This window comes from Sabethes cyaneus, chromosome 1 (assembly GCF_943734655.1).
Source record: "Sabethes cyaneus chromosome 1, idSabCyanKW18_F2, whole genome shotgun sequence".
Lineage (NCBI taxonomy): Eukaryota > Metazoa > Arthropoda > Insecta > Diptera > Culicidae > Sabethes > Sabethes cyaneus.
This window is the reverse complement of record NC_071353.1, coordinates 73,045,481-73,070,906: the sequence shown is the minus strand read 5'-3', so window position 1 is coordinate 73,070,906 and position 25,426 is coordinate 73,045,481. Positions and strand designations below refer to the sequence as shown.

At 36.9% G+C, this 25,426-nt stretch overlaps 1 protein-coding gene across 1 annotated transcript in view; it reads right to left on the bottom strand.

Moving 5' to 3' along the window:
- Positions 1 to 408: 408 nt before the first annotated feature.
- Positions 409 to 25,426, bottom strand: part of LOC128735409 (derlin-2) — a 154,686-nt gene continuing 129,668 nt past the window's right edge. Inside the window, exons 5-6 of the mRNA XM_053829899.1 lie at positions 630 to 793; positions 409 to 571 (exon numbers count right to left, since the gene is read on the bottom strand). Of these exons, the coding sequence (XP_053685874.1) occupies positions 430 to 571; positions 630 to 793 (306 nt within the window). The 3' untranslated portion in view covers positions 409 to 429. The remainder of the gene's footprint in view (positions 572 to 629; positions 794 to 25,426) is intronic.

Here is a 25,426-nt window from a genome sequence, read left to right as displayed (position 1 = left end):
AGTCGAGTAAAAAATGGCTTTTTTTAGCGTTTTGAACTGGAAATGATCATACAGAAATCGACACGTCGGAACTTAATTTAACTGTTTGTTAAACCAATGACACTCACTGATTACGTGAAACGTGTGTCGCTGGTTTAATGATGACAAGTTCTCGCGAGCTACTGAGTTGCCATGGCCAATCTCTCAATTTAGAACTCTAACCCAGTGGTGCTAGTTCTTTAATACAGCTCGTGAATAAATCGTCCATCTCTAGCTTCATGAACAAGTCTTTAAAATATACTCACAAACAAAATTTCATTAAGTTCTGAGATCCTGCAGCCAAACCTGTATAATAATTTTGAAAAATTCCCATATGCTTGTCATCAGAAACAAGTAGTTTCAGATATTGAAAAACGAAAGAAATATTTCTAACAAGTACTTCTTATTCAATCACATTCTATCTCGTTGCACATCATTTTGTCCATCATTTGCATTATTTTGATCTTCTCTACCCCAATTAAATCCGCCGGGACGATCTTCGGGTAGAGCCGTATAATCTGTATCCTCAATCGGTTCATCAAATATATTTTTCCTAAAACAAAAATAGGTTTTAATGAAATATTCTATACGTTTTAAAAATAATAATTTACAAAAACTGAGGTGTTTTTAGCAAATGGAAGCCGTTGATTTGATCAGGAAAAACATCTTCTAGGAAATAGTAGATATGGCCGACTACGATGCCCATCAAATCAACCCAGATAGTATTGCCTATAAGCACAGAGAATCCTAACAGCACCCAAGGCAGGTAAGGAGCCTGTAAGTAAATAAACAAATAGTAGTGAAGAATTTTTTTTTTGCAAAACATAACCGTGTTTCTTGATATCAAATATTTGATACTGTAACGATGTTACAAAATAAATAAGGTAACAAACCCTATTGTCCAATCCCACACACAACCTTCTTTAAAAGCCTGTTCGCGTTACCTGTCGTTATCTCCGAAAAAAGGTTAGGGTACCGCGACAGTAAACAAACCCTGCTAATGCCCACCGGATGGAACTTGGCGAAACTTGCCGAAGCTGAATCGTCGGTCCCGTCGTAAAGTCCTGTACTTGACAGGCACAAAAATCTGGGGAAAGAGCCATTTTAAAGACAACCACCTAAAAGACGACACGCAAGATTGGAAAGGGTTAGAAGTTAGAAGACGCAAAGTGATACATGAGAAGACGAAAAGTGAAGTAAACTAGTATTTGGAAAAGATACAATAAGTAGAGGTAAAGAGGAAAAAAATAAAAAAAAACACGGTTAGTATGCTAGGTTAAAAATAATAGAAAAATGTTCAGTTGTTAATTGTGTTGCAGGATAGAAAATATAGGCGCTAAAGCGAGGTTAGATTACCTAGGGGAACGAAGCAAAAGACCACCAGGTAAATGATAAACTGCTAAACTGTATATTATAACTAAAAAGTATTATACCAAACCCTATGTAAAAGTGAACTGACACCCACGTTTAATCCGTTTGAAGCACCTTCCTTCAAACGGAGGTCTAACACTAGGGCTTGAGAGCGCGACCGTCGTCAGTCGGCCTCACCACGTGTCGACCTTGAGTGCGCGATCCGATTCTCCAAGCAACAATCTGAGCGAGTCAACAGTCGGTACCATCCGTGGCCCTATACACCACCGATCGTAGGAACGGATCGCCCGAGAAGCAACCCTTACGATATACCCACCACTTCAGCAATTACCACTGTCTGTAGATACACTACCGTTCGTGCCATCTGCCAGTTGTTAGACCCGGTCGGATAGATTCACCCGATACACCACTTGCTATCAAAGCCGTATTTGCTACTGTCTAACCGTAGGAGGTCTACAGAACCGTTAGTCTAGCACCGTCACCAGTATTGGTTCCAGATAGACACTTCGTCGACAAGAAGCAGCATGCCGTAAGAAAAACCGAAGAAAACTAACCACTAGATTAAGCCAAACGTGTAAACGAAGATCTGTTAACCCTCGAAATGGTGTTTGCTACGATATGTGTCCTCGGAAAGTGTGAGTCCTCGAATGTGCTCTCCCCCCAGAGCGGTTCGTGATTCCTGGTAGGTTAGTGTAGGACGCCTAGGGGATACTGCACTGGCCGATGGTTGTTCTTGTCCCCCTGTTGAGTCGGCCGAACGGATTCAACCGACGTTAGGTTCGACGGCATTTCGTTCGTAAGTTTTTAGTGAGACGTTTAATATGTGTAATATAATATGTGTGTATTATTAGTTTCACCAATTTTGAATTAAGTGAATAATTAATCTCAATTTTTAATGTACTTTCCAAAAACAAAGAGGGAATTACTTATTTTGTTTCTAAGTAAAAAAATGGCACAGATATGTATGGGTCGTTCCACGTCAAGTACAAACTTGTAATCGACCTTCTCGGATTTTTACCAAATTTGGTCAGATTGATCGTTTTGGGTCAAAAACCAAAAATCCCAAGTTTGGTGCCGATTGTACCCCCATTCCTTTATGGGAACCCCCTCTTTTGTAAGTAAAAGCCTCGATTTCGTCAAATCCGCTTATTTTCTTTTGCTTATATCTTCAAAAATATTAAGTCTAGAAAGACAATACTATTTTTTAGCACCAATGCTACCAAATATTTTTCAATGCGATTTGAAAAATAAATTTCTATTTTTCTCTCAATGAATACAATTTATTCTCAAAAATTCCCAACTTCATCGTATTTCCCAGATTTTTTTACATAAGAATCACTTATCGTCACGAGGTATTCCTTGCCGATCCAGAGATGTAACGTTTTGAAGCAAGCATCCTCCAGTTTCTCATGTAAAACCAAGAGCAAAATTACTTTTTCAAGAAGCAGTGAGTCCCCTTGCAATGTAAAAATAAAATAAAAATAAGATATAATATGGAATATAGGTATGCTATATTTAGCAAAGTTGTATATTTTTACTATTTGAACTTTGTGAAACTTAAAAAAGTCATGTTTTACATGTTCATGTTCAAAAAGGGTATTCAAAAAGGACAACTGCCAAAAGGGCTAAAACAGAAAAACTTATTTTAACGATTCATATATAAGTTACTGTCTTCAACAAAATTTCTTGTAATAATATGTTCCAAAACTTGAAACTGAAGAAAAATAAATTTTTATTTCACTTTTAGGGGAGTTAACCAAAACATCCATCACAAGACAGAACTTTTAATTTCAAGAAAAATTAAATTTGATTTGAACTTCATATGCACTTTATTATTTAAATTCACCTGAAAATATATCAAAAAGCTATTTTTTACCTTTGTTATACTATATAACAAAGGTTTAGGAATTGGTCGAAAAACACGAAGTTGATCTAAGGCCCGGAGGGCCGAGTCACATATACCAATCGATAGGGTTCGACGAATTGAGCAATGTCTGTGTGTGTGTGTGTATGTGTGTGTGTGCGCTGCTTATTTTCTATCGCCTATTTCTCGGAGATGGCTGAACCGATTCGTCTGCTATTACTTTCATTTGAAAGGTATTATTACCTAGTATATCACTTTATCCGACTATTAGTTTAAAAGTTATAAGCAAAAATGTGAAAATTACGTGACACGATTTTCTCCGGAACCACATAACCGATTTCATCGATCTTAGTACCAAATGGAAGCTCTTACTATCGCTAAACTTCACACCAAGTTTTATTGAAAACAAACAAGTGGTTTAAAAGTTAGCCTTAAAAAACCAGTTTTGACAAGGTTCAAATGATCGCCTGTTTCTCAGAGAAGCCCAAACCGATTTACCCGCTACTAGTTTCATTTGGCAGGTAATATAGCCGGATAGATCACTATTGAATGGTTTTTTGATTGGATGTTTAATTTGAAAGTTATGAGTATTTGAATACACCACACCAAAATTAACAATAATTTATAATGATTTTAACCAAGATAAATAACCTAATTTCAATTATTTTAATATCAAATGGAAGGTTTTCACACTACGAATATATATGCAAAATTTCATAAGAATTGGTTTTGCCGGTCAAAAGATATTAACCCTCGAACACTAGCACCAACTTTTGTAACACGGTTACTCGCGCGCACAATAGCCCAAAACCAAAGAAAACGTGCGCACTAGAGTTTTGACTAGGAAAACTTGGTTTTAAGCTTATCAAACCTTTGGAAGAGTTTCTTAAAATTGAAAGCTCTATCGTCTGGTAGAATCTGAATTTTGATTAATCCCCTTAAAAGTGAAATAAAAAAATTATTTTCCATCAGTTTCAATATAACACATTGATGTGTTCTGCAAAGTTTTAGAGCATATTATCACAAGAAATTTTGCCGAGGATAGTAACCTTCTATCTCTTCAACGAAGAGATCTTATTTATTGTATATAAGTTTGAAAAATCAGTATTTCTATTTTAGCTCTTTTTGTAATTGTTTTATGACTTTTTCAAGTATTACAAAGTTGTATAAATAATAAAAATACACAACTTTGCTGAACATAGTATACCTCTATGTTTGCTTGTTTACGAACTGTAGAACTTTGATTATAAAAAATACCCTGATTTTGACCCCGAATTACTCAACTACCACCAGACGGATACATTTTACATTTGCTGGTGGTTTTGCTGCATACAGACACCATTTTTCCATATGAAAAAACGAGAGAAAATTCCAGTTGGGACCAATTGCGGTACACCTCACATGCTACTTGCTTCGTTTCCGTGATGTCGGGTTATGCTAATCTATTTTCCTAACAATTTAAAGTATTAATGCATTGAATAATTCTGACATTTTGCTCATAACAAGTTGATTGAAGAATATACGTTAGTATATACGTAATACACGATTTGTAACTTTATAACAATATGGCATTCAAAAACCTACACATGGTGTACAAAATACAACAACGTGAGTAACCGTGAGTAACGTGAGTGAGTAATAAAAATTGATAAAATTTATTCGAGAAAACTTTATCTTTGTGAATCAAATAGAATGGCAATACAGGAAATTATGCATAGTTCAAAAACCTATAAACTAGACCTTTACTACGCAATGTATATGTTAAAAAATAATATTTCATCTTATAACTTACTTTTACTTGCACTTACCCTCATTAGTAACAACTTGCACAGCAATTTCATGAGAAAAGGAACTATCAAAATTTATAAGTGCTTCTATTTGGTTCAAATTTTGTAAACTTATCCAATTTTCAAAAATTTCATGTAAACCAAACGTGTCGATTTCTATCTCAAATTGCAAGTAAGACCGTATAACAAAGGTTCCTTTCACCACTAGGTGGATTAAATCAGGTTTTTTAAATATATCACGAGATGTCGTTTCCCATCCTAGTTAAAAAAATAAAATGTTAAGCATCTTATTTATATTAAGAAGATTCATGCACTACGCAACGCATCTGACATATTTCTCAACGTGATCAAGCAATGAACATGATCTGATATGAGATTTGTCATAATCTGTATAGATTACGACAAAGTATTTGTCACTTACAAGTAGTGATGTCAATGAATTTGAATCTGATCGCTCCCATGTTTTTGATCACTAGAAGCGATTTTTTCCACCCCGGGTACGAGATGGGGAAGGCAAGTGAGGAAGCGTTCAACATAGCTCCGGCCATCCCAAGCCCCTACCTAGCGCCTCCACGTGGCCTTACCCGGTAATGCTCTATTGAGTAGCCAAGCTAGGAGGTGCGGTGATTGATGGTTCCCGGCTACCTGATCTCAAAACTGCGGGTGTGGATGACGGCTGAGCCACACGACCTTGTTAGTAAGTACCCAGGTAACCAATAGGCATTAGTATAAGCAGTAAATCACTCGTTTATTAGCATCCTTGGCATTTTATACTGCAGGTTGCTGTTTATCAGCCTTTTGACTGCAAAATTGTTGTAAATTGGCATCCACAATTCTATTTAAATTCTTCTTGTCGGAAACTAGTTGCAAATAAGCATTGTCAGCACTATAAGAGGGCTAGCAGTAAAGTAGCCGCATATTCTGCCAAAATAGCATTTACGTAGCATTTGAAACAACTTAAATGCTTATTGGCTTGCATTTAAATTGCATTGGAAATGCTTATTGGTTACCTAGGTAAGCTTAACATAAGTTATTTTAATGATTTGTTTCGTTTTAGCTCATGGAGCAAGCTCCTTCTACTGTACAGTGAAAACTTGGGCCGAAGAAAGTTTAAATAATGCTCATGGATACCAGAAGAAAAAATTAAATTAATAATGGAAGCACTCATGTAAACTCAAATGATGCAACTCTATTCCATTCGAAGGACTGCTGGTGAGATTGTTCTGTTTTTGTCTATATATCTTCATATAATGCATATTCACATAACACATATTTTATTGCATTGCCATATACCATCATTATCGTTAAGGGGAAGGAGCATCAGGCTATCGAATGAATCGAAGACTAGATGAGCGATGTGGTAACCACCAGCCCAAGTCATATAAGGTCGGAGAGGATTTTGACGCGCCCTTCTAGCACACAAATCATCACGCAAGATAAGTTTGTACAGCGAAATTATGTATCTAGAAACCGGAAGTCTATGCTGGAAGGAGTGTCTTATATCCCGTGGAATCATATAAGCGACATTGCTTATAGATGCACCCAACCCCTTTTGGTCCTTCACGAACAGCATTGACATGAAAGTTGCTAGGTAGATAAACTCGATTCTGCAGTAATTCTACTTGCATACAATGGGACACCCTTGAGGTGATGGTGGCTACCCCCATACATACATACACCAGAAGCGATTTTTTCCATCCCTGTTTTCAAGCTTTACTACCCAGCAAAACATCACGGATCTTGGGTGCTTTATGGTCAAGCTGTTCCCATCGACTCATTGTTCCTGTCGAAAAAGCAAAAATTCCAGACAACAATCAATATCTCGAAAACCATTGGCTCTACATATTTCATGTATTCAGAAGATTTTGCTTAGAAACAAAGACCTATCTTTTGGTATATTTAGTCATTAGGGTGGTCGACTTTTACCCGTTATAAATTTTTTAACTTTTTAGTCTTACGATATAGAGCAGTACCTTCTACTACAAAGTTGGAAATAATTTATTTTGCAGAAACTTTGTTGAAGAAACTAAAATTGTATCTCATCTCTGTATCGCTATACAACAAATTTTCTAGGTGAAGTTAGGGTGGAACATGAAAAAGCAGTTTTTTTGCTCTAACTTTTTTATTTGAAACCCAACATGGAAACTGTATTCGGATGACTTTTAGAGCGTAAAATGATGCACTTTTAAAAACTTCTAGATAGTTACTATCTATTGTCTATAGGAAGATATAGAGGTTTTCGATTCAAAATATTATAGTTTTCCACGGCGTCTCCCGATGCACCGGAACTAAGGCCCATCGAAAATTACTGGGCTATTATTAAACAGGCATTACGGAAGCATCCCAAGGAGGTCAAATCTGAGGAAGACATAAAGAAAAAGTGGGTTTCCGTACAGATGAAGCTGCAGCCAGGTTGTCCAATATTTTGTGGTACTTTCTTCTACCGTCCCCTCCATCTATTGTAAAAAAAAACTACCGTTATAAAAAACAGTCATTATAAAAAAGAGTATTTTTACATTTCTAAACCGAAGTATTGCGCTTGCGTGTTTTGATTAAGCGTGTAGATCTCTCGTGTATGTTATCTTATTTAAAAACCCGAATTAATCCACCTAGCGGCGTGACCTAGCCTTTCTACTGCCACAATAATCATTATTTAATTTCTCAGAAACATCTGAACAGAACAGAAAAATAATGTTAACACAAAAGATAATTTTTGCAGACTTGAATGAATATATATATAGAAAATTAGAAATTAACTCTCTAACGGGTCTACAGACGGCCTTAACTTTCGGGCTTCAGAGCCACATACGAAACTTGTTTTGAATTGATAAAAAAGAAGAAAAACAAAAAGTTATTTATATCCTTTAATTCTACTACTGTGTTTTAATGATAAATACGTATTTCGGTCTCGACGGGTGACCTTCATCAGTATCTAACTAACTTAGACTGTTTTGTTTTGAATTGATAATATGAAATATGTGATATATATACCATGCGTTCAAAAGATAGCATCTTTGAAAAACAAGAATTCAGAAAAATTATTATTATACTTCATTCACTTCAAAATTATTATTATACTACAGGATATCTACAACAAAATGATTAATCTGAAAATTTTACTATCAGTTTGTTTGGCTTCAATTTTGCAACATATCTGAATTAGAAAAAATAACTGATTAGAGCGTTAGACATGAAAACGAGAAATTTTTTAGCTGGTGCTCCTTCAGATAATTATTTTTGCATAAAAATCAAAACTTGAGCCTCTTTTGAATGTACATTCATGAAAAGATAGTCATTAGCCTGATCGCATCGTTTTTACAATGTTAGAGGGTTAGGAAAACAAGAAGTCGAAAAATAGTGCAAAAGCTGCGCCATAAACATGCTTGAGAATGAAAAATATGATCGACATGATTTCCAGCGCTTGTCATTTTGGATTTATTTATTAAAACATGATACATGACATAAGACATCTGTCCTTTAAAATGTCACTAACGAAAAGAAATCTTACAAAATTACTACCGTGCACCGTTTACTTCCTATTTTTCAAATAACATTTCTAATCTCTAATATCTAATGATTGAAAAGAGCATCTATTGATGCGCAAAATTTGTTTGAAATTTGTATAAATTTATTTGGAAAAATTAACTCACTAGTATTTTTAATCCTGTACACCACGTTACCAACATGCTTAAATTAACTGCTTTTTTCGCTTTTTGCTTTTCTTGTACAATTTTGAGTAACAGCAAGTGAAGAAAATGACAATTGAAATCTGACATCAAAGAAAGAAAAAACTTTTCGATTGAATCCCACTATTTAATATTTATTTGCAACAGATACGTAGTTCGCCTACGACGTGCAGGCTTCATCAGTGTCTTATTTCAAAGCATATACGTATCTGTCGCGAATGAACATTAAATAGTGGAATTTAGTCGGTAAAAGTTTTGCCTTTCTACTATATAAATATATAGTATAAAGGTATAGAAATCACTTTGAAAACCGGAAATGGAAAGAAGGTCCTGCGGGCCGAATGTCATATACCATTCGACTCAGTTTTGAAAACTGAGCATTTTCTGTGTGTGTGTATGTATGTGTGTGTGTGTGTGTGTATGTGTGTGTGTGTATGTGACGCTTTTAATCTCACTCACTTTTCTCGGAGATGGCTGGACCGATTTTAATGTTCTTAGTGTCAAATGAAAGGTCTAGTTGTCCCATTGGTCGCTATTGAATTTCATACTGATCGGACTTTTAGTTCAAAAGTTATGTATAAAAATACGAAAAATATGGGACTTCATTATCTCATAGGTCCCTTTACCGATTTGAACAAAATTGATTGTATATGAAAGAGGAGCCTTGCAAACCCTTAACTTCCAAATTTCATGATGATTGGACTTGTAGTTTGAAAGTTACATAAAGAAATGTGAAAAAATAGTATTTAAAACATATTTTTGTAACATATAAGCATTAATTCAATGAAAAACCCGAATTAATCCACCTAGCGGCGTGACCTAGCCTTTCTACTGCCACAATAATCATTATTTAATTTCTCAGGAACTTAATTGTAGATGTATAGATGTTATATTAGACTATATTTTTAAATATCCGTTCCGTATTCCTCAAAATCCTTATTTGCCAGTAAAATTCACAACGTATTGTGAAAAATAAATATATTTTCTTTCCTTGGGTGCGTAAATACATGTAAGCGTCATTTATGTTACTTGATGAACACCTTATTTAGTTTTATAATATTTATAGAAAAATAATGTAAACACAAAAGATAATTTTTACAGACTTGAATGAATATGTATAGAAAATTTGAAATTAACCCTCTAACGGGTCTACAGACGTCTACTTTCGGGCTTCAGAGCCACATACGAAACTTGTTTTGAATTGACAATATGCAGTATTTGTTCATAGCAGATTTTTTGATATTTTGATATTAATACCAGGCATTCAAAAGTTAGCATCTTTGAAAAACAAGAGTTCAGAAAAATTATTATTATATTTCGCTTTTGAAGAAAAAGGATATCTACAACAAAATGATTGATCTCAAAATTTTACTATTGGTTTGCTTGGCTTCAATTTTGCAATATATCTGAATTAGAAAAAAATTACTAAATAGAGCATTAGATATGAAAACGAGAAATGGAACTATTTCTTAGCTAGCACTCCTTCAGATAATTATTTTTGCATGAAAATCAAAACTTAAGCTTCTTTTGAATGTACTTTCATGAAAAGATAGTCATTAGCTTGATCGCATCGTTTTTACAATGTTAGAGGGTTGGGACAACAAGATGAGGTCGAAAAATAGTGCCAAAGCTGCGCCATTAACATGCTTGAGAATGGGAAATACGATCGATATGATTCCCAGTGCTTTTATTTATTAAAACATGATACATGACATAAGACATCTGTCCTTTAAAATATCACTAACGAAAACAAATCTTACAAAATTTCTACCGTGCAACGTTTACTTCCTATTTTTCATATTACATTTCTAAGCCTTAGTATCTATTGATTGAAAAGAGCATCTATTGATGCGCAGAATTTGTTTGGAAGTTGTACAAATTTATTTGGAAAAATCAACTCACTAGTATTTTTGATTTTATACACCACTATACCTACATGCTTAAATAAATTGCTTTTCTTCGCTTTTTGCTTTTCTTGTACAATTGTGAGTAACAGCAAGCGAAGAAAATGACAATTGAAATCTGAAATCAAAGACAAGAAAAAACTTTTCGATTGAATCCCACTATTTAATATTTATTTGCAACAGATACGTAGTTCACCTACGACGTGCAGGCTTCATCAGTGTCTTATTTCAAAGCGTATACGTATCTGTCGCGAATAAATATTAAATAGTGGAATTTAGTCGGTAAAAGTTTTTTCTTTTCTTTAATTTCAGAGTTCGTATTCCACTAAGAGGCTTCAAAAACTTCAGACAATTGACATGTTTCTCACTTTTCTTGAATTTCATTGCAAATTTTAAAATTGCAAATTGTCATCACATACATACATACATACATACATACATACATACATACATACATACATACATACATACATACATACATACATACATACATACATACATACACACACACACATACATACACACATACATACACACATACATCACACACATCTCATACATTGAATAAATCAACATTTGATTGATATGTTTTGATTTCACACGTTTTAACGGTTTAATATACGGTGCTTAAGTGTTAAAGTTTGAATAACTTTTGAATGAAGCGTCCGATTTTAAATAACTCGGTTTCGTTTGATAGATCTCAGCAGTAATTTTCAAATAATCATAAAATGTGTGATGTTTTTCATTAAATTAATGCTTATATGTTACATAAATATGTTTTAAATACTATTTTTTCACATTTCTTTATGTAACTTTCAAACTACAAGTCCAATCGTCATGAAATTTGGAAGTTAAGGGTTTGCAAGGCTCCTCTTTCATATGCAATCAATATTGTTCAAATCGGTTAAGGGTCCTATGAGAAAATGAAGTCCCATATTTTTCGTATTTTTATACATAACTTTTGAACTAAAAGTCCGATCAGTATGAATTTCAATAGCGACCAATGGGACACCTAAACCTTTCATTTGACACTAAGAACATTAAAATCGGTCCAGCCATCTCCGAGAAAAGTGAGTGAGATTAAAAGCGTCACATACACACACACACACACACACACACACACACACACACACACACACACACACACACACACACACACACACACACACACACACACACACACACACACACACACACACACACACACACACACACACACACACACACACACACACACACACACACACACACACACACACACACACACACACACACACACACACACACACACACACACACACACACACACACACACACACACACACACACACACACACACACATACATACACACACACAGAAAATGCTCAGTTTTCGAAACTGAGTCGAATGGTATATAACATTCGGCCCGCAGGATCTTCTTTCCATTTCCGGTTTTCCAAGTGATTTCTATACCTTTATACTATATATTTATATAGTAGAAAGGCAAAACATCACACATTTTATTATTATTTGAAAATTACTGCTGAGATCTATCAAACAAAACTGAGTTATTGAAAATCGGACGGTTCATTCAAAAGTTATTTAAACTTTAACATTTAAGCACCGTATATTAAACCGTTAAAACGTGTGAAATCAAAACAAATGTTGATAGTATTCAATGTGTGTGATATATGAGTGTATGTATGTATGTGTGTATGTATGTATGTATGTATGTATGTATGTATGTATGTATGTGTGTATGTATGTCTATGTATGTATTAGAGATGGTCGGGTAGCGGAAAATTTGCCCGAAACCCGCACCCGTACCCGTACCCGCCGGGTTCGGGTCGGGTTCGGGTATTAAAAAAAAATAATTTGCCGGTTCGGGTCGGGTACGGGTTTTTAATTTTTGTTTTTGAAACCGGGTACGGGTCGGGTCGGGTATCTCTACTGACCTTTTTAACACTAAGGATGGTCGGGTACCCGGGCCCGTCCCGTACCCGTCGGGTTGCGGTCGGGTTCGGGTATCAAAAATAATAAACTTGCGGGTTCGGGTCGGGTACGGGTTTTTAATTTTTTTCTTGATAGGGTACGGGTCGGGTTCGGGTATTCAAATTTTCATACCCGACCATCTCTAGTATGTATGTATGTATGTATGTATGTATGTATGTATGTATGTATGTATGTATGTATGTGTGTATGTATGTATGTATGTATGTATGTATGTATGTATGTATGTATGTATGTATGTATGTATGTATGTGTGTATGTGGTGACAATTCGCAATTTTTAAATTTGCATTTAAATTCAAGAAAAGTAAGAAACATGTCAATTGTCTGAAGTTTTTGAAGCCTCTTAGTGGAATACGAACTTTGAAATTAAAGAAAAGAAAAAACTTTTACCGACTAAATTCCACTATTTAATATTTATTCGCGACAGATACGTATACGCTTTGAAATAAGACACTGATGAAGCCTGCACGTCGTAGGCGAACTACGTATCTGTTGCAAATAAATATTAAATAGTGGGATTCAATCGAAAAGTTTTTTCTTTTCTTTGATTTCAGATTTCAATTGTCATTTTGTTCACTTGCTGTTACTCACAATTGTACAAGAAAAGCAAAAAGCGAAGAAAAGAAGTTAAATTAAGCATGTAGGTATAGTGGTATATAGGATTAAAAATACTAGTAAGTTGATTTTTCCAAATAAATTCATACAAATTTCAAACAAATTTTGCGCATCAATAGATGCTCTTTTTAATCAATAGATACTAGAGCTTAGAAATGTTATATCAAAAATAGGAAGTAAACGTTGCACGGTAGTAATTTTGTAAGATTTGTTTCCTTTAGTGACATTTTAAAGGACAGATGTCTTATGTCATGTATCATGTTTTATCATGTTTAAATAAATCAAAAATGACAAGCACTGGAAATCATATCGATCATATTTCCCATTCTCAAGCATGTTTGTGACGCAGCTTTTGCACTATTTTTCGACCTCATCTTGTTTTCCTAACCCTCTAACATTGTAAAAACGATGCGATCAAGCTAATGATTATCTTGGCATGAAAGTACATTCAAAAGAAGCTTAAGTTTTGATTTTCATGCAAAAATAATTATCTGAAGGAGCGCCAGCTAAGAAAAAGTTCAATTTCTCTTTTTCATATCTAATGCTCTATTCAGTTATTTTTTCTAATTCAGATATATTGCAAAATTGAAGCCAAGCAAACTAATAGTAAAATTTTTAGATTAATCATTTTGTTGTCGATATCCTTTTTCTTCAAAAGCGAAGTATAATAATAATTTTTCTGAACTCTTGTTTTTCAAAGATGCTAGCTTTTGAACGCATGGTATTAATATCAAAATATCAAAAAATCTGCTGTGAACACATATTTTATATAGTCAATTCAAAACAAGTTTCATATGTGGCTCTGAAGCCCGAAAGTTAACGCCGACCGATTATAAAACTAAATAAGGTGTTACAAGTATTTACGCACCCAAGGAAAGAAAATTTAATTATTCTACGCAATACGTTGGGCATTTTACTGGCAAATAAGGATTTTGAGGAATACGGAACGGATATTTAAAAATATAGTCAAGTTAATTATAAATAGATGTTCCTGAGAAATTAAATAATGATTATTGTGGCAGCAGAAAGGCTAGGTCACGCCGCTAGGTGGATTAATTCAGGTTTTTTCTTTTCTTTAATTTCAGAGTTCGTATTCCACTAAGAGGCTTCAAAAACTTCAGACAATTGAAATGTTTCTCATTTTTCTTGAATTTCAATGCAAATTAGAAAATTGCAAATTGTCATCACATACACACGTACATACATACATACATACATACATACATACATACATACATATATACATGCATATATATATACATACATACATACATACATACATACATACATACATACATACATACATACATACATACATACATACATACATACATACATACATACATACATACATACATACATACATACATACATACATACAAAAAAGCAAAGCCATGGGTTTATACCCTCTTTAGACATTACCCTTCTTTATCGACAGACTTCGCAGCCGGCTGTTAGAGTACAGGAAAATTACGGGGCCAGTGCAACAATCCTACTGACTCTAACTAGCAAGCACCGCCTAGCCGAGATTCGAACATACGACGACTGGCTTGTTAGACCAGCATCGTACCTCGAAGCTAGCTGGGCGGTAGCATACATACATACATACATACATACATACATACATACATACATACATACATTCATACATACATACATACATACATACATACACATACATACATTGAATACAATCAACATTTGATTGATATGTTTTATTTTTTTTTTATTTATTTCCATTTGGCCGGCCGCCAGCACAGCTAGGGCTATATGGGGCGTCTGTTGATTAAAACTAGATACAATATTATAAATACCTAAATACTACTAACATAATTTTCAAGTACCTAACCTAATAATAATATAATAAGATTGTTCACATATTTACATTTTTTGATAGTTGTTTTTGAATTAAAGTAAATTAATTAGTTGGTTATGTTTATATAAAATCATACAAATCAGTCTCTTTCATAAATCGAATCACATTTTTAATATTTGCTAGATTATCTTTAAGAGTATCAACACCTTGAATAGATAGTTTTTTTCTAATGGCTGAATATTTGGAACAGTGGTTGAATATATGCTTGACAGATATTATTTGTTTACAGGAATCACAAATTGGAGGGTCTTCTCTTGTATCTTTAGACATTAGATGGGAATGCGTATAGTTAGTGTGGCCTAATCGTAATCTAGTCAAAACTACCGCGTCTCTTTTTCCAAGTGAATTTACACAAGGCCAAGGGGACGTTGAATCCCGAATTTGTCGATATTTGTTGTCTGTAGTGTTAATCCATTTATCTTCCCATACTTGAGACACTATAAATTTCGAGTAGTTCTTAAAATCTTTTGCCAATATATCGCCCTCTGGAATGGGTTGGAGCAATGCTTCTTTTGCCGCATTGTCTGCAGTTTCATTTCCATGAATGCCGATATGACTCGGTACAAAATAGAATTTAATTAGTTTGGACTTTTGGTGGCATTTGAAAACATTGTCGAAAATGTTTTGTATTAAGGGGTGATTGAAAAAAGGGTCAGAGAGAGCTAACAGGAAACTTAGAGAATCTGTTATTATAGCATATTTGTCAAAATTACTGGATATTATTTGGTCAGTAGCATTTAAAATCGCAGTGAGCTCAGCATTATAAACTGAGGAGTTGTCTGGAAGTCTAAATTTGAATATTTCTTTTGTATTTTCGTTATAAGTTGCACAGGAAGTAATAGAGTTAGATTTGGATCCATCAGTAAAAATAAATTGATAATCCTTGTTTTTGTGAAGCATTCGACGGTACAAAGATTTGTACACGTTAGGATTTGTACTATTTTTCGGGTATGCACTTTGTTCAATATTAATATTAAGTTCAGGAAGGAGCCACGAAGGGGTTTCTCCAAGATATTCTATTTTTATTTTAGGTAGTTGTAGGTTAAGACTATCCAATATTCGGGTACATTTCGAGAGGAAAGTTTGGCTTTTTATGGGAGAGTTTATCGATGACTGTTGAAATGATTCTAACATAGGATGGGACTGATTACGTAGGATTCTGCACATTTGAAATAAAACGTGCTTTTCCCTTCTTGCATTCAAGGGTAGAAAATCAGTGTCAACTAAAATACTGATAACCGGTGAGGAACGAAACGCTCCACTTGCTAATCGTAAGCCTTGATGGTGTACGGGTTCCAAGGATTTCAAAAGTCTGGATGATGCCGAGGAATATATACAGTCACCGTATTCTAAACGTGACAGCACAAGCGAGTTGTGTAATTTGATTAGTGTTTTTCGATCTGAGCCCCATTTAATGTTGGATAATGTTTTAATGATATTCATAGCTTTTAAGGAAATTTTCTTCACATGCTTAATGTGAGTACGCCACGACAATCTTTTATCGAAAATCATTCCAAGAAACCTTGCTTCTTCTACCTCTTGGATATTTTCATTATTAATGTGAAACTTCACACTTGTGCTATGTTTTTTCCTTCTACAAAAATGTATGCAAGAAGTTTTAATTATTGATATTCTGAATCCATGGTCGGAAAGCCATTGCTGCATTTTATTAATCGTTGATTGCATTCTCTTTTGTATTGATTTAAGGAAGTTTGATGACATATACAAAACTATGTCATCAGCATAAAGCAGAATTTTACATTTAGAATCTATTTGCTTAGTGATATCATCAATCGCCAGAAGAAACAACGTCACACTAAGAACGGCTCCCTGAGGTATGCCATTTTCCAGATCGTATACAGATGATAAAGTGTTTCCTTGCAGTACTTGAAATTTACGATTTTCGAGAAAAATTTTTACGAAACTAAGCATATTTCCATCTATTCCTATGAATTTTAATTTATTTAAAATTTGTCGTCGCCACGTTAGGTCATAAGCCTTCTCTAGATCGAAGAAAATAGCGTAGGTGTGTTGTTTTCTTAGAAAAGCTGCTTGTATATCGGATTCAAGGATAGTTAGACTGTCAATAGTAGATCGTCCTCGGCGAAATCCGAATTGATAGTCGGATAGAATTTTGTTTGACTCTATATACCATATTAACCTTTTGTTTACAATTCTTTCAAGAAATTTACAAAGACAACTTGTTAAGGATATTGGGCGATAGTTGGATGTCATGGAAGGATCTTTATTTGGTTTTAGAATGGGAATCAATATAGAGAGGCGCCATTCGTTTGGGAACACTTTTTGTATCCATATTCGATCATAAAATCGTAATAGATATGACTTAGCAGCTTGAGGCAAATGTTTCAACATTTCGTAATGAATCATATCTATTCCTGGTGAGGATCCTTTTGTCATATGCAAAGCAGATTGAAATTCAAGTAAAGTTAACGGTTTGTTATAAAAGTCACTGTTATCTGTGATTAGTACTTGGGTTCTTTCAGTTAGGGCTTTATGTCTTTGAAATGATGGAGAATAATTTTTTGATGAAGATACTTGTGAAAAGTGCTTTCCTAGAAGCTCGACAATATCAGGAGTGTTCGATATGATAGAATCATGATGTTTTAGGGATGTTATTAGATTGGATTGGTGTCTACCACTAATGCTTCTTATTTGTTTCCAAACACGAGACTGAGGGACATTTGAATCTATTGACGCAACCATTTTTCTCCAAGACTGCTTGCTATGATATCGAATAAGAGCCCTTGTTTTTGACTTTAGTATTTTGTACTTCTTTTCATTTTCAGTTGTGGGGTGTTTTTTGAAGAAATTCAGACTGTGAGCTCTGTCTTTGACTGCTTTCGAAATTGTATCATTCCACCAAGGAACAGACTTACGTCCAACTTTACATGAAGATTTTCTAATTGATTGATTTGCTGCATTTATTATCGAGTTGACTATGTGAGCATTTTGATCATCAATCGATTTGTTAAAAAAGTCTTCGTCAAACTTTACAAGATTTGAGAAATTTTCCCAATTGGCTGTCTTAAGTATCCAATGGGGCCGTTTTTCATCTATTATGTGGGTGCTGAGAGGAGATATGAAAACAGGATAGTGGTCGCTATTACACGTATCATTATGAACATTCCATGAGAAGAAAGTACTTAAGAAAGCTGAACAAATCGTTAGATCAATACAAGTTTCGTTACCATTAGTAGGATTAAGACGTGTCCCTTTCCCATCATTGAAGATGTTCAGATCAAATTGTGCTATCAAGTTTGCAATCAATTTACCGCGAGTTGAGGTGAATTTCGATCCCCATATGTAATTATGAGCGTTAAAATCACCGAGGACAATGAACGGCTTCGGTAATTGTTCAATCAAATGTGTAAGATCATTATACATAATATGTTCATTTGGAGGAAGATAAAGGTTGCATAGAACGAACTTAATTGGATATAAAATTTCGACAACAACAGCTTGCAATCGTGTATCGACATTTACACTGCGTGAGATAAAATTAGACCTGACTAACGTCAACACTCCGCCACGTGCTCTATCGTTATCAGATGTGAAGTCACATCTGTAAAGATCAAAGTTGCGAAAAGAAGCTGCATTGCTATGTTTAAGGTGTGATTCTTGTAAACACTTACTTACTTAATTGGCCTAACGTCTTATGACAAGGCCTGCGCAGTATAATTTCTCCATCTGTTTCGGTCCATGGCAACTGATCTCCAGTTCCGCGGGCACCCAGTGCTTGCCAGATCTCGCTCCACCTGGTCTTGCCACCTCGCTCGCTGTGCCCCTCTTCGTCTTGTTCCTACCGGATTTGATGCGAAAACCATTTTTGCAGGATAGCTGTCCGGCATTCTAGCAACATGTCCTGCCCAACGTATCCGTCCAGCTTTAACCACTTTCTGAATACTTGGTTCGCCGTAGAGACGCGCGAGCTCGTGGTTCATTCTTCGCCTCCATACACCGTTCTCTTGCACTCCGCCAAAGATGGTTCTTAGCACCCGCCGTTCGAAAACTCCGAGTGCTCGTAGGTCCTCTTCTAGCAATGTCCACGTTTCGTGCCCGTAGAGGACAACCGGTCTAATTAGCGTTTTGTACAGTGTGCACTTTGTACGGGGGCTCAGATTGTTCGACCGCAAGTGTTTGTGGAGTCCGTAGTAGGCCCGACTTCCGCTGATAATACGTCTTTTAATCTCACGGCTGGTATTGTTGTCCTCTGTTGCCAGCGAGCCAAGGTATACGAACTCGTCGACTACCTCGAACTCATCCCCGTCGATTACCACGGTGCTGCCCAAGCGAGCCCTGTCGCGCTCGGTCCCGCCCGCCAGCATATACTTCGTTTTAGACGTATTTATCTGCAATCCAATCTTCTCTGCTTCGCGTTTCAGTCTGGTGTACTGATCTTCCACCGCCTCAAATGTTCTGCCGACAGCATCCACGTCGTCAGCAAAGCAGATAAATTGACTGGATTTATTGAAAATCGTGCCCCGCATTTCGATCGCCGCTCGCCTTATAACACCTTCAAGCGCAATGTTGAATAGCAGGCAGGAAAGACCATCTCCTTGTCGAAGTCCCCTGCGAGATTCGAATGGGTCCGACAATCCACCCGAGATTCTCACACAGCACTGGATCCCATCCATCGTAGCCATGATAAGTCTAGTAAGCTTACCCGGAAAGCCGTTTTCGTCCAAAATTTTCCATAGCTCTTGTCGGTTTATGCTATCATATGCGGCTTTGAAATCGATGAACAGGTGGTGCGTGGGGACTCGGAATTCGCGGCACTTCTGGAGGATCTGCCGCAGGGTGAAGATTTGGTCTGTTGTAGACCGACCCTCCATGAAGCCGGCCTGGTAACTTCTCACAAATCTATTGGCTATTGGCGATAGTCGATGAAAGAGGACTTGGGACAGCACTTTGTAGGCGGCATTCAGGATAGTGATGGCTCGGTAGTTCTCACAATCCAGCTTATCACCTTTCTTGTAGATAGGGCAGATAACCCCGTCTTTCCACTCCTCCGGTAGTCGTTCCGTATCCCAAATCTTGACAATCAATTGATGCAGACAGCCGGCCAACTTGTCCGGGCCCATTTTGATAAGTTCCGCTCCAATGCCATCCTTTCCCGCTGCTTTGTTGTTCTTCAGCCGCTGGATGGCTTCTTTAACTTCCCTTATCGATGGGGGTGGCACATCTTCGTCGCTTGCTGCACCAATGTGGTCACTTCCTCCGCTATCATGGTCTTCCGCCTGCACGCCATTCAGGTGTTCATCGTAGTGCTGCTTCCACCTTTCGACCACCGCACGGTCATCAGTCAAGATACCTCCATCTTTATCTCTGCACATTTCGGCCCGCGGCACGAAGCCTTTGCGAGATCCGTTGAGTTTCTGATAGAACTTCCGTGTGTCGTGAAAGCGGTACAGCTGTTCGAGTTCTTCGCACTCCTTCTCCTCTTGGTGGCGCTTCTTTTCCTTGAAGAGTCGGATTTGCTGCCTCCGCTTCTGTTTGTATCGCTCCACATTCTGACGGGTGGCTCTACGCAGCATTTGTACCCGCGCTGCGTTCTTCTCATCCAATATCTGCTGGCATTCCTCGTCAAACCATTCGTTACGTCGATTCGGTGCCACACTGCCTAGGACGTTCTCCGCTACGCTGTTAATGGCTGTTTTCACGGCATTCCAACAGTCTTCAAGAGGGGCTTCATCCAGCTCTCCCTCTTCCGGCAGCGCGGTTTCGAGAGATAACGCGTAGCTTTCGGCGACCTCTGGTTGCTTCAGTCGCGCTAGATTATACCGTGGCGGGCGGCGGTATCGTATGTTGTTCACAACAGATAGTTTTTGACGTATCCTTACCATCACTAGGTAGTGGTCCGAAACAATGTTAGCGCCCGGATAGGTTCTGACGTCGATAATGTCTGAAAAGTGCCGACCATCTATCAGAACGTGGTCGATTTGTGATTCTGTCTGGTTGGGTGATCTCCAGGTGTACCGATGGTAGAGGTTATGCTGGAAGAAGGTACTACGTATGGCCATGTTCTTGGAGGCGGCGAAGTCGACAAGTCTTAGGCCGTTTTTGTTCGTTTGCGGGTGAGCGCTGAACCGTCCAATCACCGGTTTGAATTCCTCCTCCTGACCAACCTGAGCATTACAGTCCCCGATGATAATTTTGACATCATGTCTTGGGCAGCGGTCGTATTCACGTTCCAACTGCGCGTAGAATTCGTCTTTGTCATCATCGGTACTTCCGAGGTGAGGGCTGTGCACGTTAATTATGCTTATATTGAAGAATCGGCCCTTGATTCTTAATCTGCACATTCGGGGGTTGATCGGCCACCACCCGATCACCCGCTTCTGCATCTCGCCCATCACTATAAAAGCTGTGCCCAGCTCGTGTGTATTGCCGCAGTTCTGGTAGATGGTATGACCATCTCTATACGTACGTACCATCGTTCCTTTCCAGCATACCTCCTGCAGCGCTACGATGTCGAACTTGCGGCTCTTCACTTCTTTAGAAAGCACGTGGGTACTTCCGAGGAAATTTAGAGACCGACAGTTCCATGTTCCTAATTTCCAATCGTTAGTCCGTTTTCGTCGCCTGGGTCTTTGCCGATTGTTCCGATTAGAGTTATTATTATTACTTACGGAGTCCATTGCTTTGGTTTTTTTAGTGGTTCAGGCTTGCAAAGCCCGCAACCAACCCCACAGTATCGCCGGAGGGCCAACGTAGCTCGAAGGAGCCCTCCCCCCCTGTCAGCATACGACCTTGGTTTCCACCGGGGTTGGTTACCCGATCTCCACCCGAGGTTGCTCGTATCCCGGCTGGTACCACGAGGAGGTTGGGGTAGGAGTTGCTAGGTAAGAGGCTATGAACCACTGTGGGGTCTATTTTATGCCCAGTGCACAAGGCACCGATGCACAGTGGTCCGAAAGTCCAAAAAGCTGGCAGAAATGTCAAAACGATCTCCTAGAGGATAGGTGACTTCTGCGAAGTTGGTTGATATACTCAGGAGATCTATGTGATATCATTCAACTAGTGCTTAACCCTTAAATTATAAGTTAACTCTTTAATACACGTTATTACCATAATATAGTATTAATTATTGGTTAAGTTTTTCAGTAATGGTTGAGTTGATTTGATAACTCTCAGTTCAGTTTTTTATTGAAAGATTTTTTCACATTTCTGCGACTCATTCGATTTTCCCAGTACATTTGATTCAGCATTCTAATTGCACCCGAATGGTTTTATAGACAAGCTATTTATTATTAAATAAGTTTTCAAATAAAGTTCAAATTCAAAACAGACACTGATGAAGCCTGCAAGTCGTAGGCGAAATACGTATCGGTCTGACTAATGAAACAACAAATAAAAATTAACCAGAAAAACTTTCTTGTAATTGCTTTGTTTGCGGCCTCTACTATGCCCTTGATTAATTAATATTAGACTTTTAGTTTCTTCCACTGAAAAGTATGAAATTATTTTTTTCATATTTTATTTATTGTATTAGATATATTGATAATAGTTACGAATTTAGACTGGAGCATACATTAATGTAATGTAACATACAGCGAACGATAATTACAGATCCATGATTTGTTTCGCTGTTGTGTCACATTTTGAATACTTTTGATTTCTTTTTGAATTAAACATTAGTTTTAGACCTTGTATATCCTTATCGTAAAGGGGTTTTCAATCTAAAATGCAAGCCTAATAATAAGATGTAATAGGAGTACTATGTCTCCTGTAAATCCTGTAGAAATGAGCCTTTGCATCAGATGTGCCTTAGAAGCGCGTCATTCTGTTTCGATATTCGCGAAACAAACTAAATAGTTGTTTTGCGCTACAAAGCATTCTTTGAAGTATACTCCAAAATCAGTTTATTAAACTATATTAATGCTTGTCCCTTTCATTTCCACGATATCCTGGAATAATCAATGCAGAATAATCAATGCCTACTATCATATATTGAAACCATTGCAAGGATTATTCGTTAAAATCAAATTTGCTTACATGAATTCGTACAACCTCTCTAAGATTTGTCTTTACTTTCTTAGTTGCAGAAAGTTGCAGGCCAATTTAGGTTTAATCGGTTCCTTACAAGTATACCTGCACACTAAAAGTAATATGGCAGCGGAACTCGACGGGTTCCATAAGTTACGACTGTCAATTCGAAAAAGTTTAGATATTCGTCCTCATTTTTATCATAATCAAGCCAGACTCGGTGAACCAATAATATTTTAAATTAGTGTAACCTTCTCAATAATATTGAAATAGATGTCTTTCAACTAAATATGTCATTGTTTACGGTATTTATGCAACGTTTGCTACATACCTATAAGAAACAACCATACTTGTTTTTGAAAAGATTTCACCGGCTTAAATGTTATTCAACAAGTTCAGAAGGCTTTAGCTTTTAGAAATCTAAGAAACGAACAACCAAAACAAGGATTTAGGCTCATATGAGTATGTAGAAGAACACTTTTGAGTTATTTGATCAATTAAAAATACTTGCAAAATGGGATTTCTGCCAACTATTTTGATTTTCGGACCACTGTGCGATGGTACGCATTACCAAGCCATTTACCAACCTTGTAAACACATTATCATTGGATGATACTGAGAATCCAAGATCTTGATTTCCTGAAAGCTATTATAAAAACCATTGCAGTTCCATTGCATGATCGAGTTTTTACAATCCATCACTGGAGAGGGAGAAATGATGATCAGATAATTCGCTAGAACCGCTCAAGGATAACTGAGTACCTCTCATTCTTTTGGAATCATGCTCATATTCGTTGAGTTCCTTAGAGCATTGAGAGAGGGGAAGAATCTTTTTTACTTGGTATTCCATACTAGTTACTTTATTCCTATCATCTGCTAATAAGCGAGTGTTCATTTTACTTGTCTCTGTGGACTGAGAATCTGTTTGCGGTAGCGGTGAGATATGGTTCTCTGAAGAAATCTTTAGTCTATTCTCTATGGGATTTGAGTTCTCTACCTGATTATTCTTAAGTACTTCACTGTAAGTACGAATGTTGTCAGGAAATCTAATTTTATACAATTGACGAGCTTCTCTAATACTGACATTTTCTGTTACCTTGATTCGCGTTATCTCTTGTTCAGCTTCGTATACCTTACATTTATTTGACCATGATGCATGATCTGAGGAACCGCAATTCCTACAGATTGTTTTTCCTGAACAAACGTCGGATTTGTGTCCTACCTGGCAACAATTACCACAAACCTCTTCTTTTGAACAAAATTTAGATGAATGACCAAAGAACTGGCACCGGTAGCACCTCATCGGTCTTGGGATGAACAGACGAACATTAAGAATATGGTATCCAACTTTAACGCTTTCGGGAATTCCGGTGGACTTGAACGTGAGAATGAAACTGTTTGTAGGAAGCAATTTTCCGTCTTTCTTTCTCTTCATGACTTCAACGCTGCAAGCACCCTGTTCTTGAAGATCCTCCATGATTTCCTCTTCCGTGGCGTATCTCAGGTCTGCGCATGTTATAATTCCCTTCGTCTGGTTCAACTTGGCACTCTCTTCAACGGAAATATCCATGTCAAACAACTTCTTGCAACGGAGAAGCTGATTGGCCTGGTTAATGCTTTTAGTTTTGACCAAAAGCGCTCCATCCCTTAGTTTAATGACGTTCAGTGGTTCTCCGCAGATGATTTTGATCCCTTTATTGATAAAAACTGGACTAACTTTCTCGAAAGTCCCATGTTTGACGTCCATACGTTTGATGTTTACGAATTTAGGACCTTCCCGGTGGCCCTCAAGCTTGGGAAGCGTATCTGTTACTTTTTTCTTCTTACCACCTCCCTTTGGAGGGGCCATTTTGTTAAAAAAGATCCTCTTTTGTTAATACGGTTGTGTACACGGTTTTACCTTTGTTATACTATATAACAAAGGTTTAGAAATTGGTCGAAAAACACGAAATTGATCCGAGGCCCGTAGGGCCGAATCACATATACCAATCGATAGAGCTCGACGAACTGAGCAATGTCTGTGTGTGTGTGTGTATGTGTGTATGTGTGGATGTGTGTGTGTGCAGCTCATTTTCTATCGCCTGTTTCTCGAAGATGGCTGAACCGATTTGATCGCTTTTACTTTTGTTTGAAAGGTATTATTGTCTAGTATATCACTATTGAATTGCTTTGCGGTCCGACGTTTCGTTTAAAAGTTATAAGCAAAAATGTGAAAACTACGTGACACGCGTTTCTCCTGAACTACGCAACCAATTTTAACGATCTTAGTACCAAACGAAAGCTCTTGCTGTTACTAAACTTTTTA